At 41.5% G+C, this 17,332-nt stretch overlaps 1 protein-coding gene across 7 annotated transcripts in view; it reads right to left on the minus strand.

The window, feature by feature from the left end:
* The window catches only part of LOC122568765 (protein groucho), a 112,764-nt gene that overhangs the window by 75,256 nt on the left and 20,176 nt on the right, over positions 1–17,332 (minus strand). For 3 of the 7 annotated variants that reach the window (XM_043728905.1, XM_043728907.1, XM_043728912.1), the window contains exons 3-4: positions 11,476–11,582; positions 7,570–7,645 (exon numbers count right to left, since the gene is read on the minus strand). In XM_043728905.1, coding sequence (XP_043584840.1) covers positions 7,570–7,645; positions 11,476–11,582 — 183 coding nt within the window. Of the gene's footprint in view, positions 1–7,569; positions 7,646–10,956; positions 11,038–11,475; positions 11,583–17,332 lie in introns of those variants that run through there. The other 4 variants (XM_043728906.1, XM_043728908.1, XM_043728911.1 and 1 more) reach the window with 3 other exon arrangements.

Consider the following 17,332-nt stretch of genomic DNA (forward strand, 5'->3'; position numbering starts at 1 on the left):
AACATCGACCACGGAAATACACCGACTTAATAATGCAGCCGATAATCACGATGAAAGAGCACGATGACGATGGCAGAAGTAACGGTAAGAGAAATCGGTCGGTCGCTAAGTACGACTTCTAACGCGTGTTTTCACAGAGACCTTGCCTTCCTTCCTCTGCAACCCGCTTTATCGTAATATCAGTTTTGTCGGTGAGCTGGATGCCGCCCTCTCGTCGTCCATTATCTAAGTAGATCGACAATATGCGAACGGTTACGATTATTATACAAGCGATAGCTAAGTGGAACGCGACACGTGATCCGTTTCGATATTGGATCTATGTTGCGAGCGTAACAATCGCATTACGTATTGGTCGTTGTTGAACGTTGGGGCGGAAACATTAAGTGAAAAGTTAAATATATCGCGTAATAAACGACAGGAGCGGCAGAAACGACAAAAATGCGTTCGATCGTTGATTAGAAGTTACTTGAAATATTTATGATTTGTGAGAATGTGTCGGGTCTCTGGTTTCTTATGACCCAGCGATTTTTAGAAGAGCGTAAGACTATAGCAAGAGACTCGCCTGAAACGCAAATTTCAGGATGCTAGATATAATACACGTATCGCACTATCATACGAACACGTGGATAAAAAAGATGTGAAACTTTCATTGACCATCATTTTCCATTCTTCCTAACCGAGTATTACGTTCGTCGCTAGCTGTCTTTTAATGCGGCAACGATTCTTAGCCGAGGTCTTTGGTAATTGATACTTTCTTTCTTCTTGGTTATCAGCCTGCATTATAGCAGTTTAAGATTAACGTTATTCATTCTCCGCATTTTATCATTAGCGAGTACGGAAATTAATATGTGATAAAACTGATACAATCGTGACATCAGCGACGGAACGTAAATATCGTTACACAAACACGTGCGCGAAGAAATTGCAAAATAGACTAAATGACTTCTTGGCGATTAATTATTAACGAGACCGATCATCCGCCGGAAGGCAGATGAATTTTAAATGAACGCAATCAATTAACCTGCTGGCGTATTATGTGACGGTAGAAACGGAAGAACACCGTGGAAAAAAACATAGCCAGATTAAATATAACTTATTCCACGTTCGTTCGCGATAGAACGTTCAAATAGGAATTAACAAATCGCTTCTCGACCGAGTTAATCGGTTCGAATCGATATCGTACCGATTAAAAATGTCCATTTTATAAAGCAACTTACACTTATCGCGAAACATATTTTACTGCCATGTTTGTTCAACTGTTATATCAAAATGATATTGTTATACTTATCACAACGAAAGCAACGTTCGATAAATATGCAAATATATTTTATTTATTCCGCGTGATCAACATTTCAAAACCACTCTACATTTACATCGCGTCGAATTACGCGAGATATATTTTGAAATTTCGCATTATAAGACGAGAAACAGACGTAAGACATTCCGTGATACAGTTAGTTGAATGTACGGCCGAGCATACTCTGCTTATACGTCCCTTGTATATTTCAATGAAGATTTGTTATAAAACATATGTTCATCCGAAACTTAACTCGCTTATCGCGACGCACAGAACTCGTACGCAAACCGTCAGCCAACCTTTTCGAAACACCCTATATATACACTATGTAACACGGAATAGATCGGTCGATCGTATAGAATATAAAAGACAGAAAATCGTATCCTTCGAAGCGATTATCGATGAAAGAGAGTGATAGAGAGAGAGAAAGAAAGAGAGAGAGAGAGGAAAGCCATCCTAAATTGCGCGTTATCGACATCCTGGACGGGAATTAATTCGATTCGTGACGTAATAAAATGCTTCTTGGCCGCATCGCGGAACGTATATTGGGTTCGTTGGAAAGTCCGAAACACGAAGAAAAGAGTTCGCCGGGCCAAGTCGATAATCGGATGAAGAGAAACTGTCGGTGGTCGACAGAGGTATGGGGAGGGGGGGTCGTATCGATCTCATCTGGCAACCTTTCCTTTTCTATTTTCACGTGGTTCGGAACCCAATAATAGGGGTTGTACCGATAATTTCACCCCCTCCGGTTATTCGATATGGATCTTTTAGTAGCGAGCCTTTGCTAGGGTGATTGAACCGCCTACTCTCTTTTCCAGCATCCCCTATACTCTCGTCTATATCTTTCTGTCTACCATATATATTCTTCGTCTCTTCCCATTTCCTCTCTTTTTCAACTCCACGTAACCACTCAGCGCGCACTTTCCTTCCACCTCGTCGCTCCCCGTTTTACCTTTGTTTCTCCTTTTCATCCTTTCCCGAATGTTTTCCGCGAGTGCTCGCGCCTCGCGCTTCCGTACAATTAATGGACAATTAATCAGCCAAACTCGACCGCGACGATGCGAGAAACGCGGCGATAATCCGAGATACGGGTCGTTACCTTTGTCAGATGGCAAAAAAGGGAGGGTTGAATATGACGAGGCGGGGGTGGAACAGAAGGACAGGAGATGAGAAGAGACGAGCGAAGGAAAAAATTTATTTGCTCTTGCGGTTAATTCTTGTCCTGTTCGCAGGGCGACGGGATCGTAAAGCGACGGAAAGGGATGCGCGTCGACCTAAGTGAGATCGATAGCTACGTAAAGGGAGAAGTCACAAAGTTCGCAGGAAAGAACGGTTACGACGTTGGCAGCGTTAAGAAAATTGAATAGCGAAAGACACGGTTGCCACAAAGAAAGGAAGAAAAAAGGAAAAAGGAGAGAAGACAGGAGAGGGGAAAAAGAAGAGAAAAGGGTGGGAAGGGTTTTGGTGGAAAAAACAAAAAAAGGAAGAGAGAGAGAGAGAGAGACCCGGGTGAGAAGCATCGTGGTGGGGAAAAGGAAGGGTCGGTAAATTCGTGAAAACAGTTAACCCCACGGACGTTGGTGCACCGTTATGAAACTTCGTAAACGTCGGTGAAAAGGGGAGGGTGGAAAAACAAAAACACTAAATTGCACGGTAGAAACTTCAAAGGCGGAAATAAAATCTGTAAAAAGAAGCAGACGGTGAACGCAAACGGGAAAAACAAGAAGTAATCAAGAAACGTGCCCGGAGGATGTGGGTTATGTTTAATTTGTTACGCTGCGGAAAAACGAAATAGAGATAAAGAGAGGACGCGGAGGAGAAACGGCGTAGGGGAGGGGGAGAGGGAGGGAAGTAGCAGAGGAGCGAGAAAAAGAGAGGGAAAACGCGGGTAATCGGGAAGTCTGCGTTTTTAAAGGGTGAAAAACGTGCCGCGCACCGACGGCAACCTGCTTTCATAAGAATATTTTTCACGTCTTTACCGGCCGTCCCTCTTCCCCCGAACTCTCGGTCCCGCGCGCGTTTCATCGGTGCGAATCGTTCCGCTTTCATAATAAAAATCGAATTAATTTCTTATCGATTTAACAACTTTTTCTAAAGTGTCAAATAAAATGAAGAGGAACGAGGAAATAAATCCGAGCGCGCACGACCCCGCTTTCTCCGCCAGATACTTTTCAGGGAATTAATTTAACGGTACTCCATCGTTTCGCGATAAAAATGGAACAACGCGCGCGGCGGAAAGGTTATTGCACGATAAAACTAAATGGATTCTTCGCGATACCTTCGAATGGGCACACAGGATCGTTTCTGATGATGCCAAAAAAAGGGGGGAGGGGGGAGAGGAGAAAGAGAAGGAGCTACCGGAAACCTTTTCCGAGGGAGATAATCGAGTGTTTCTTCCGTTTTCGCAGTTAATGAAACGTACAACAAAATTATTATCTTTCTATGGTACACATACACTGGCAGATAGTATCGATCATAGTCATATTACCATATATTAGACATAGTCATTTATTAAAGTGTTTGATATACTGCACGAACTATGACGATTCGTGCATCGATTCAGAGCTGATGCGATTTAACAAAAAAAAAAAAAAAATCCGCAAACGTAACGAGTCGCGTCTATTGGAGAAGAATGCATCGGATAAGGAGATGTCGCGAGGCGATGATCCGTGCGCTAAAGTTCTGAAAAGGACGGGAGCACGGAATGTATGGGGTGGCGTAGCGAAAAGAAGAGAAACAGGAAGAGAAATTCCGAGAAGAAGATGAACGACAAGGAGCGAAAGAGAAAGAGGAAAACAGATAGCGTGAGAAAGAGAAAAAAGGGAGAGAGAGGGATGAGGGAGGGAGAAAAAGTTGAAGCGGCCGCGGCGCTCGGATTTACGCGGCACGTTACCCTAATGAAAATCGCGGAGGATGAATTGTAGGAGGGATGGAAAGGTGGCTGGTTGGAATACACAGGGGTGGAATTAGAATATCAGAGACACGTTCGCAGTCTGTACATACGTTACACCAATACTCCTTCTCGTCAAGCTGTACGTATATAATACTTGTCGGTAGTTGACAAACCCTCGACATCAATTTCTCTCTCCGTCTCTAATTCCCCCCGTCTCTTTCCCTTCCCCTTTTCCCTTTGCCACCCTACGCCCCATCCCCTTCCTCTGTTGCCTTCCGACTCTGTCCTTCTCTCTGTCGCGTCCTCTCCCTTTCTACTCTTCCCAACAACCCTCCCCTATCTTTCTCTCTTTCACCCTGTCACTCGGCTCTTCGTCTCTCTCTCTCGCTTCCTCTCTTCGTTTACTTTGGAGATATCGATTACCGGCTCAACTCTCAACCCCCATCAACCCCTCTGTCACCTCCAACCCCCCACCCCTTATCCACTCCCACTGACACCCCCTCCCCCTCAACCCAAGCCCCAACCACTCGGCCCAGCTTGCTGCTTGGTTGCTTGCACGGTGTCACATCGGTGTAGCAGTTTACAGAGATGGTACAGTTCGCGACAATTACGATCAAACGTACAGTTAACATCGGCGTACGATCTCGCGACCCGGGGATGAGGGATTGCGATGGAAGTCGTGTCGCCTAACTGCTCCGTGCTTTCGGATCGATCATTGCATGCCGCACACGCTCATCCGGCGTCATTTTTTCCGCTCCCTTTTCTTTCTCTCCTCTCCTTCCTATCTCTTGTTTTTCGCCTCATCTTTTCTATGTTTCTCTCGGAGACAAAATGAACGTGTTATTGCGATATATCGAAATAATACAGGTGAGAAGAGGAGAAACGAAGGGGTTCCGCCAAACGATCGCGTTGCGAGATAACGCTCGCAGACGGTGTTTCGCAGACGCGTTTAAAATAATAGGGGGTTTCTCCATTGGTGAATTTTTTCTTTTTCTCTCTTTTTTCCTTTTTTTTTTTTTTTTTTTTTTTTTTTTGAAAAAAGAGAAGGGCAGAGGTGAAAATAAATCCAGGACCGAGGATCGTAACAGGGCTGTTGACCCTACTCCGCTGGGGAACGTATACGTTTTCGTATACCAGAAGGGAGGGAGCAGTTTACAGAACAGCATAACAGCCAGCGTAAAAGCACGTTCTCAAATATCGGTGAATTTATACACGCGAATAAAGCAGACGACCCGATTTCTTTTTCTTTCGCCCGCCTATTCGCCTGCCTGTTACACGAAAACCTCCACTTCCCTCTGTGCGTCCCACGAACTATCAAAACACGCGAAAATTACTTTCCAAAGGAACTGCCGGCTTAGCGTGCAACTTAAATAAAGATATAGGCAAATATTTTGCCTGGTACAATCGTAATTACGAGGTGAAAGCGCGGATTACAAGAGCAAATTACTGACTAAAAGGTAAAATAAAATAAATAAAGATGTGCAACGTGTTTGAACATTTCAAACGGTCGAATCTTTTAGCTCGTCTATCCCTTTCTTTCTTTCTTTTTCTCCAAGTTGTTCCGATACAGTACTGGGCTATAATAGTTAATACATGAATGTTTATACAAATTCATATCTTCGTACATATCCATATTTTTAAAGAAACCCGCGATGGAAATTTATTTCAGCTATGGAAGATTATATCTAGTACTTTGCTCTGAATATTTTGTACACTTGCGTAGTGTATACATTTACACGTAGTGTATACTGGGCCGCAAACTATATTTGCAACCATTTTACGTTACCAAACGTTATTTTGTAACAGCGTGTCTGTGAAAGAACATTCCAAGGATCCGTGTAGCGTTCTTTCCGTTGTTACTTCCTCCGTTTAGATTCCACAGTTTTATGAAATTTAAAGAAATTTTAGTATTCCTAACATTATGATAAACTATTTCTTTAATGAACAAAATATCGCTTTTTATCCAATGTGTGACCCGTGAAAACGCGACCTATGAAAAATTAGAAATTCCCCTGAGCGACTTTCAAAGCGATGGAAAGGGCTCGATACGAGGGAAAAATCACGCAAGAGTACTTTTTTTCAAAAAAAAAGAAGATGTAAACACGGAAAACGAGAATCATCGATGTAAAACTGAGAAATTTATTTCAAAAATTGTACTACGAATTTCTAAGCTTCCCCTTTGTTACATCTTCCCATCGAAGTTTAACTTTGCTCGCGATTCCCTCATTTTTCAAAGACTTTGTTACCCGCACCACTTCTCCTTTGATCCTCTCGCATCGATTGGTCAGATGTACGAAAGAGCAACGAATTTCTGAACTGTTCGATAATAAATATTTAATAAAGAAGCGAGAAATGAAATGGACTCCCGTGGCAAATACTTTGGTCCACGTTAATGCCGCACTTTAATATAGGTAAGTCCAAGTTAAGCTCCTTACCGATGACGATACGATTAGTACGGTTGGTTGAGCTAATTGCCTTCGTGCTGATGGGAACTGAATCGAAGAGCCGGCAATATGAAGCGAGAACAATATCGATCGTTTTTCTCCATTGCCCCGTGTCGGGGAGGGTTGCGACAAAGATTACCGAGTTCAATAATGGCCCTGTAACCTCGTTGCTTATAAAACCCGATTCCGTGGCTACGATTACCCTCTCTATCGATAATTTCAACAATAGAAGCACGTGCACCGGCACAGAACTTTCGACAGTTCCAGTCTGTACATTATAACTAAGATAACAACAAAAGATATACACTAACGGAGGATGTATCGCAGTACCGTAATGTGTAATCGCAATATTTCGTTTTTATTCGATCCTTGTTTCGATTTGTACGTATAGAAACATAATAACGTTGAACCAATTCTGCATTCGCAAAAGTTAACACGCCTTCGATTTACGTCCTGGCAATTTCGTTAACCTCGATAATTTCAACAACTTTGACAATCGTAGGAATCTTAATAATCGAAGAGGCAGCTGCGGTAAGAAAGAAACTCGGCTTTCAGTCGTTCGAACAGACGAAGAAAAACCACCTGAAAGTTGATCAGAATCAAATCACTTCCCCAAACCTGCTGTGGATTCACAGTCGACTAATATTCGTAGTAACTTTTGCGCTTTCGAATATAAAGTCTATATCTTTCTTTCTCTTCCGATGGACAGAGCCTTCGATCTTTCTAACTTCTACATCCTAGAATTTTGCTAATTTTCGCGACTTTCGTCACACGAGACGTTGTACTCCGAAGAAACGCGTAACCACGCGCGATAACAGTGCGACGATTCATCGAATCCGCTCGAGTTCGTCCGAGTATCACCAAAGCGATGTTTTCAACTGCCGCGAATAAGCTGTACTCGATACAAAGATAAAAAGACATGAAGATGAACTTACAAAGTGCCTTACCATAACGTAATGCCTCTGCATCTCGGTCTTCTCGCTGGCCAGTTTCTCGCATTCGATCTTCAGTCTGAAAAGTGAAAAACGATTGAGGACAGAACCAGTCAGACATGCGTTAAAGCAGAAATCGCGCGCACTCGTTCAGGACCATTTTGTATGCGTGTGTTTGTACGCGCGTATATGTGTGCCTAAACGCATATATATATATATTGTATAATGTGCGTGTGCGGGCGCTTGTGTGTGTACGTGTAAATACGTGCAAGCGCATAGGGCAAGACCGCTTCCTCTCCCTTTGGGATTTGCAGCATCTTGAATTCGAGGAGGAAGAGAACGCAGTATGTCTCTAGAAAGTAAGATCGAGTTCTCCGGCGAAAAAGCTGAAGGAATAAGAAGAAATGAGATTATGGCGGTGTTAGCGGTTGCGGCGGGCGACCCGACCACTGGAAATCTAAAAAAAAGAAGCTCGGCTATGAATAAAGGAAGAGGAACCTGCCGGGGACATTTTGGCAAATATCCGATCGTTCTACGCGTTATTTACCGAGGAAAATCGATCGGAACGTATGGTATAAAGTTGCTCTTGGAATCGTTTTAACGTCGCTCGCGTGCAATTTTAACGCGACGTATCTCCTACTTTTATTAAAGAAATAAATTTTACGCGGTAGCCATTATGAGTTAAATTTGAAAATAAGGTCCACGTTGATTCGCTCGAAATTGATATACTATTTATAACTAGAGTTATTCGAATATCAAAAGTGGATCTTAATCATTGGCTGTGATCGAATTTTCATGGCCTGTGTATGTAGGTACTTTACGAGCTTCTCGGAAAGAATCGATCACCTTCGCTTTTTAAACAATTCTTGCCAGGAGATGACGTAAGTAATCGCGTATTTTCAGGTAAGTGAAAAAAATAATGTTCCTGATGGTCATTTTTCTCTACGTTTCAATTGTTTGAGCTAATCAACGTGACTCCAGAAACCCATACGTTTACAAATACTGTTCGCATAATGAAATTCAGCCGCCGATTGTACGAATCGTTATGTAAATTGGTATGAAAATGATTATTAAGAAAATTCATTTACGCCACGCACAATAGCCGTGGAAGATATTTGCGCGTGTCTATCTCTATTTCCAACGAATCGTTTCGTTTATCGAATTCTACGTTTCATTTTTATTGTATTTTTGTAACCATATGAAGATACCTGCGAGTGACGTGGAATTTAACGCGATTCGACCGAAAACTAGTATAAAGTATAACAGAAACAATGGAACGTAAATACTTTCTGCAGCCATCGCAGTACGATTCCACATGAATTTTCGTCACTTCGTAATGCGACGCTTGTATCTTACAAGAAAGTTAATATCATCGGTCAAAATTCATAAAACTGTCAAAAATGATACAATAAACCACGCGGCGATAAAAATTGCAAGCGTTTCGAAGTCGAAATAAAAGAAGTACGATTCACGGCGAGAATGGTCGAGACTGTAGAACGTAGATTGCGAAGGACCGTGCAACAATAAGACTCCGTCTAGGAGTAGAACGTACGCTTTGTAAAGCCGTGGCTTTTCTCAGGAAAAGGAAGCACGTCGCTGAATTTTCGCGGGCGGCCAATTCCGCGAGGTCATAAAAAAAAATTGCCAAAGGCAGAAAGTTCGTGAATTACCGGGAAAATTTCGTCGAGGCCAGAACGTCCCGGGGCAGACATACGCGCACTGGGTGGCGACTAGCGGCGAGTACGCGTTGCACGTACTAGCTGGGCGTTAACAACGAAACGCAAATTTAACCGTCCATCCGACGGTTTCAACGGTATCGCAAGTGCGGCATGCGAGATAATTAATGATACGTAAACGCAGACATTTGTACACACGGTCCCATTACACGGGCGTCCGCCCGAAAGTGAGCACTGTTCCAATAACGTTAACGGTTATAGCATCGCCTGCATCTGGATACTACTTGCCGGAACGTCGATTAATTACCGTGTCCGGGCCTCGATTATCAATTACCATAAATCGTCGACATGCACGCGATGTCGCGCGAGTTCTTTCTCGGCGATCGAAACCGTATACGGTTTTGTCACTTTCGTGATTCGAAGTACGGAAGACTGTCGCTTAACCGGCCCTCGTACAAGCGAACCTCCGACGAGACAAACGAAATCACCGGTTAATCCGAAGATACGCATACAGCACGTGAACCGGTAACCGATGATAAAAGCAGGGAATGCGTGGTTTCTCGTGGGAAAAAAGAAAGAAAAAGCGCGAAATGTAGGGTAATGTTTGGACGCGCGAGCTTTCGTTTTTTTGAGAAAAACTGAGTTTAAAAGTTAGCCCGGTACGCGATCGAAACTCCGTTGCAAAGTACGGAGAACCAGCGTTGTTGCGAATATCGCCTTTTACAATTTACCGTAGGATTTACTATTGTTTATGTCATCTGCTTGCGATAAATCTGTGGGGATAACGAATCGAAAGAAAATAAATCACTCGTTTCTTCAGAATTGAATATTAAACTGTGTTCTCGTGTAATTGAATCGAGAAACGAATGAAAAGTGGTGTCGATCGGTTTAGCTTCCGAGAAGCTGATATATAAATAACGAACGTTCTACGTGTACTACGTATGCTCGCGAAAGTACTCCAACAGTTGTAGAAATTTCCTGCGAATAAATTACGCGCGTTATAAGAAACATTTTGAGATAATACTAACAATACAATGAAATATACAATGTCGTGATTATGCTGGTAAGGTATTGGAAACGAATCTGCAAATGTAACATAGAAACTACAAGATATTTAGCGCAAGTATATTTTGCAGAGATGATAAAAGAATTTAAACAGCCAGTTATCCATTCGCATTGGTAAACCGCGATAGGAAACTCAGTGGAATCATCTTCAACACTTGTATGTACCGATGATTATGAAAGAGGTCCAAGTCATACGTCGTATTTATCGTTACAAGATATTTAAAGTTTTGCGTTTGAACTGAATCCTATTTAACGACGTCACAGCCAATTCGATTCGACGGTTCACTTTCCACTACTTTACAAACATGTTTTCGGATTATCGTAATGTTACGTAATGCGAGACAGACGCAACGCAAAATAATAACAAACTCGTTTGTTTTAGATCCTTGACTAAGGCCACTTTCATAATCATCGGAACGTACGTTTGAAAGGACTATTTACACTGTATACCAATTTTCTACCAAACATATATATAACATGTAGTAAACATCTCGTAACTTCTATGTACATTTCCACGCTGCTTTCAATTTTTATCAATATAATCGTTACTTTTGAATCTTGTTACGGTATTAAATAAAGTTTCAAAATGTTTTATACGATACGCGTAACATATACGTGAAAATGTTCTGTGATAAGCGTCGAAATATACGTTTGTCAGCCACTGTAGATTCGCCGCGAACTCAGTGCGGATCTTTGCGTTAGATTTTCAACTGGAGATCGTCCTGTTATCCGCGTATCCGGTTTGCGACTGAAGCCCGCGAGCGTTCGAAACGTTCGACGCGTTATTAGGAGCCGGGAGAGGAGAGGACGTCGTGAGCAAACAATTCCAACTTTCCTCTCTCGGATAAGAGACTTCGAAGCGATCGGCGTGCAACAGCCTCAACGGGGTGGGTTCTGAAACAACCTCGAAACAGGGAGCAGCGGGACGAAGGAGGAAAGGCGAGGAAAGATGGGTAGAAGACAGCCGAGGCAAGCATCGGCGTCAATAATCGTGGATCTTCGAGAAACGCGAACGCGAGACGGAAGGGATGAATAGACGAGAAAACTGGAAAGGGGGAGTTGGGCGGAGGTGGTGGAGAAAGAAAAACAAAGAGTAAGCGAGATAGAGAGAGAGAGAGAGAGAGAGAGAACGAGGACGAGGAGAGTCAAAGAAAAGAGAAAGACTCACGAGTGGTTCTGTTGCTGGATGAAATTGAATTCCTCTTTGATCCTCTCGCAAGTGTCAGCCACCGTGAATTTCAGACCTCCCGCAGCCCCACCGCTTCCTCCGCCACCCTGCAACATAAAAAAAAAAGAAGAAAGAAAATGAAAGAGAAAATAAGAGGAGGGAATTCGATTAGCATACACGACAAAGCAGCCGCGACAAAGAACGAAAAATAGATCAGCTAAAACGGCGAAGCGTTATGGTCGTACGGGCGTGTACACGCTGAGAAGACGCTTCGATCTGTAGAAAAGTTACTGTCCACTTTTTCTATATGGTGATTAATCGACGCGTAATTTGAAGCAACAAGGTGCTTTTATTTAGATATATAATATAGTGGTGTTTGTTAAAACGTAGTTATTCATTCATAGTAGCTTGCTGTAACGAAAAAGATATGTACATTCGAAAACGATAACGTGAGCCCTCGTGTCATTCGACGAGATATTTCATTTTTTATATTCTAAGGAAAATAAAGGAAAGAAGTAAGAAGAGATGTGAAACACTCGCTCGTTTTAAAAATTTATATTTGGAAAATCGTATTACGGAGGTATGCGAGTAAAAATTTAGTCGATCGTAAACTGAAATTTAATCTTGTTCTACGATAAGATTTATAAGAACAATGTTTTCGAGGTATTAAAAAGAGAAGAAAAATATTGCCAAGAACCGCTGTAATTGAATCTTATATTATCAGAATTATCTGACGTTTAAAATATACCTCGTATCTCGATCCCGTTGTCAATCGTCGTAAAGCTTTGTAGCCTAAAGTATGGTACAACATTTTTTCACAAGTAACGTTGTTACGCGCAACTCGTGGTATAGAAAAACGCGTTCCCTTCATCGAGAGTAAGAAAACTGGACGAGTTAACAAGCAAGATTTCTATCGACTCGCACAATTCAAACAGACGATACGATAACAGTCTTGCCGCAACGATGGAACTCTATTTGCGAAATACACAGGGAAAAAACTCGTTAAAGGGTGCAAAGGCAACGAAGGAATCTCGTTACGCCGGAAATCGTGTATACACGGTGAAAGAGAGGGGGCAAGAGGAAAAGAAAGCAAAAGAGAAGTCGACATTACGCCTGGTCCTTAGATCGGTGAGACCGTAGAATAAATCCGAAATAAATCTTAACAAATCCGAATTTAAAGGAAAACCGTGCGGTATACGCGTTCGTTCGTTCGTTCGTTCCAGAAACGCCTGTAAAATGGTAACGAGGTTAAAGTCGAAGATGACAAGCAACCACTATCAAATGGCCTTCGACCGCATAAGGCGCACGCAAACACAGAAACCGAGCTCAGAAACGCGAGCAGAGGGCATCCAGGTATAAAAGACGAGCGACTCCGTTGCCTAAGAGGGAGAAACGAGGCCTGAAGAGCCAAGGATGAAGGACCATGAAGGCGTCCTTAATGAGACCCATTCCACCAGGTAGCGCGAGGTCTGTGTCTACGGGTTCTTCAGCCACGTATACCAACGCCGCTCTACCGGTTGAAATTACGAAGGAAAGGATCAGGCTTTCCGATGACAGTAATGATTACGTTACACATACACACGCATTTTTACGTAGAGTATACGTGTGCATACATATATATATACATTATGTGTTTAAATATACATATAAATATACAATGTCAGTCTAATTTCGTAAGTACAGTCCAAAAGCGCTGAAGGGATTATTAAGAAAAACTAATCTTCTAATAACTTTAAATAGAGCGTATTGTAGAATCACAATCGTCGAAGTTGAATATTTTTTTTACGATTCCTTTAATTATTTGTTCATTTGTGTTCTCGTCATATTCTACCGATACAATAACATCTTCTTTATTGACACCCGATACAGAAATACATTTGCTCAAAGCAATATCGATGCCGTACACTGTTTTAACATTTAAATAGCATTACAATCATTCAATACCTATTTTCGTTCATTTACATTCTTATAATACACATCCGCCGGTGTTCTCTTTATTGAAATTCGATATAAAACGATTTGTTTATTACTGTGCAAAGAGAGAAGTTTGGTCGGGAGAATGGACGGAATTCCATTTTCCAATCAAATCATTAATCCGATACGATTACGGTAGCATCATTGAACATCGATATTGTGCGTCGAAGAGAAAATGGGAGACAGAGAAAGAGAGAATGGCTGGGAGCGGGGAATAGAGAGAGGGAGAGAGTAGAATTTCGGGCTGAATGACAAAATCTCTCGATAGAGAGAAATATTCCGACACGACGTTAAATGGTCAATGACTGTCCGCCGGCTGGAAAATTCCAGTTTTTCGACGCTACGTAGTCTCGCGTAGAATGATTTGGCCACTTGTTGAATTCGAAACGGGGAGTGGCTGTCGGTGGTAAAATGGTTTGGGAACAAGCTGGGGAAGAGGACGACGGTGGTCCTCACTTGTTGCAATCATCAAACGGAACAGTCATCGAACAGGTTGTTGTTCCGATGGTTAACCCGCCAGCGTACACATAACGGATATGTGATACGGTGGACGACAATTCGTTTTCATGAAAATTTTCGTACGATCTGACCAACGTGCTCTCACCATCCGCGATAATTCCCGACATCGATATTAAACGTATCCCTTCGTGGCTTTCTATTGCTGTCATATTCGACATTAAAATTAATTTGTAAATGACATTATTAGCGCGAGCTCGCTGTAATGTATTTTTCTCAAAATACGTGATATTCGAAGAAATCAATTTTTATTTCTAGCGTGTTTCGCAAAGGATCATTGAAAACTATTGCGAATATTCTGCTACGAGTTTAAATATACTCGATTCGTATTTTCTGATACGCAATCTTAGACACGATATACCAAATTACAGTCCTATAATCGAATGCGATATAGTACAAATGACAAATCGTTGGACGAAATTAAATTTACCTTATACTCCGAAACTGGAATATTGTGCAGCGATAAGAAAGCAAAAAAATTTACCTATTCAAAGATACCTTAACGCAGCCAATATATCGACTATTGCCATCGTCGAATAATCCCCTTCGACATGAAGACATTAATTAACGACAACGATTCGTGGGAGTTTTACGCATTAACGCAATATTGGATATCGGGCGCGTATCGCGACACACGGCGAGGACATCAATTTTCGTCCCTTTCGTTTCTTTATTTTTTTTAATTACTTTCCCTTCTTCCCTACTTTTTCGACCGTTCTTTCACGCGGCCATCGGATTTAGTTCTTTCAGCTTAACGAATCAAATACATATATACATATACATACTCATATGTATGTATGTATGTATGTACACGTATATATAGATATATAGGTTCACGTAAAGCAACGCAATCGAATGTTCACGGTGTGCTCGCGCGCACAGGATGAGTCACGCACCGATGCTTCGGTCCCTGATCAAAAGAGAACGGATTCGAATGGCAAAAATCAATTTTTCAATAATTTTCTTTGCCTCCCATAAGCCGTCCAATCATCCATGCCTTTCCCACTATGTCAAAACTGTTATTAACGAGCGAAGACAAAAGTCTTCCGTTCTCGGGGCGGCTCGACAAGAGCACGCTTTTGCCCAGCCTCTATATACCACGGGCCTTTGTATTCATTGTCTGCCCGATTCCCCTTTCACACCAGCGAAATCAATGAAGAAGCACGCGTGAGCGCATCTATATACGTGTAAGCGTGCGCACACGCGTGTAAATGTGTGTGGCACGGCATGGTATAGCGTGTCGTGTGTGTGGTGTATACGGAGGATCGTATCGAAAAACCGGCTGGTTCACTTTGTTGCCAAGAGATAATGGCCATGCGAATCGTAAATAAGGTAATAGGTCTTCGCAGGGCCGAGGATAGACCAAAGATCGAATGACGTAAGCGAGAAACCCCCTAAGGGCCCGTTCACAACTTTCAAGAAAGTCGTGCATTAAGGTTACATGGGTTTGGAATAAATTTAACGTTAGAATTACGGGACTGTATGGTTAACGTTATTGATATCGGATATTTTTCGTTTGTTCGATTAGGAAAAAAAGAAACACGGAAGCGTTTCTGGTAGCGTTAAAGTTCATCGTTTTATCGAAACGGAAACGTGATTGATTACACAGACTTGCTTATTTTCATCGCTTTGATCCTATTCAACTATACTATTCAGCGAAAGTCGCACTTTTCACGAGAACGATTTTAAAATTCAATCGCATATTATAAAGTCGTATGAAAACATGAAATTAAAAAAAAGACTTTCTTTCAGTCATTTTTCCTACGTAGTCATCGTACCAAAGTACGTATTAAAAAATGGGCAATTGTAGCGTTAAAAGAGTGTCAAATTCTGCGATTATAAAGTTTCCAGAAGTTTGTTTTAACTTTCTGCTTTATAAAATATAAATCTTGTCTTTCCTCTTATCGCATCTCCATTATGTAGATTATACTTCGTAAGAATAGGCATTACAATTAGAAACTGTAGACTCAGAGTGGATACAACGTGCTTGAGTCGTAACGAATGCGGAGTGTTTTAATCTTAATTTCAAATCGATCTTATTTATAAAGCGAGATTCATTGCGTATAGTTTATGTACAGTGTTAATACACTGCACACGTTTTTACAAATTCGTGTGCGTTTCTAAGTAGGAAAAATTCATAAAGAAATATGAAATTTCACGATTTGTTTCGATCTACCACATAGTTCCTTCGTAGAATGAGTCTTACAAGAGATACACGAATTTATGAACTTAATTTCAAATCGATCTTGTTTATAAAGCGAGATTCATTGCGTATAGTTTATGTACAGTGTTAATACACTGCACACGTTTTTACAAATTCGTGTGCGTTTCTAAGTAGGAAAAATTCATAAAGAAATACGAAATTTCACGATTTGTTTCGATCTACCACATAGTTCCTTCGTAGAATGAGTTTTACAAGGGATACACGAATTTATGAATTGACCAGATATATTCGACAATATTCGTGTCTACAAAAAATATCACGAAATAAGAGATTAACGATGAAAAACAAACCTGGAAGGATTCGAGTTACTGCAGCCGAAAAAAAATTCGCCTCAACATCTATAGATCTATATGGAAATAGAGCTGATGGGAGGGGCTATGCTGAAATTTGTTTTTCATTATTTCATCTTATTCGCGCGAATTTGCTCCTCGGTTCCCTTATTTTATATCGCGGAAAGGATTCTAATTGGATGAGGCAACGCTATTGGGAATTATTCAAATCGTGTTCCGAGGCTGTTGAAAGTCAGACGTACGAAGCCGATGTAGCTGCACTTGAATAAACATCGATGTATCGATATGCAGTGAACACTGACGAATAAGCGCAACTTTTCTATACGTACACGGCCACATAGTCAATGTATATCGGTACGAATAACAGGCCAGGCCATTCGAAGCACCTAGCGCGTCTTTGAATTACACATGTGGTTCATCAATAAAACGATAAATAAAGGAAACGAGGATCAAAGTGGCTAGTTACGTGGGATTTGAGAAAGCTTAAGATAACGGTCGAAAAAGAATCGAGACTCCCTCCCTTTTCTCTTGTCCTCCTCTCGTTTCCTCTTCCCTACTTCCTCTTCTTTCTTTCTTTTTCCGTTTTTGAAATGATATTTCATCGCGTTAGTTGAAAGGAAATTCTCTGAAACGAAAATAAACGTTTGACGATATCGAACGCGTAAAGCTCGCGGAAAGTAACGTCATAAGAAGTCGTAAATAATTTCCAAGCTATGGGTGATTTCTTTTCGTGATTTTATACATGCGAATAGAATTGCATTGTCGGGAAGATAATATAGGCGATTTGCGAAATGATACTAGCTGGTCGTGTTTGAGACTGCGAATAGAAGTAAGAACTGGAGAGGAAAGCCTA

Source organism: Bombus pyrosoma, linkage group LG6 (genome assembly GCF_014825855.1).
Source record: "Bombus pyrosoma isolate SC7728 linkage group LG6, ASM1482585v1, whole genome shotgun sequence".
NCBI lineage: Eukaryota > Metazoa > Arthropoda > Insecta > Hymenoptera > Apidae > Bombus > Bombus pyrosoma.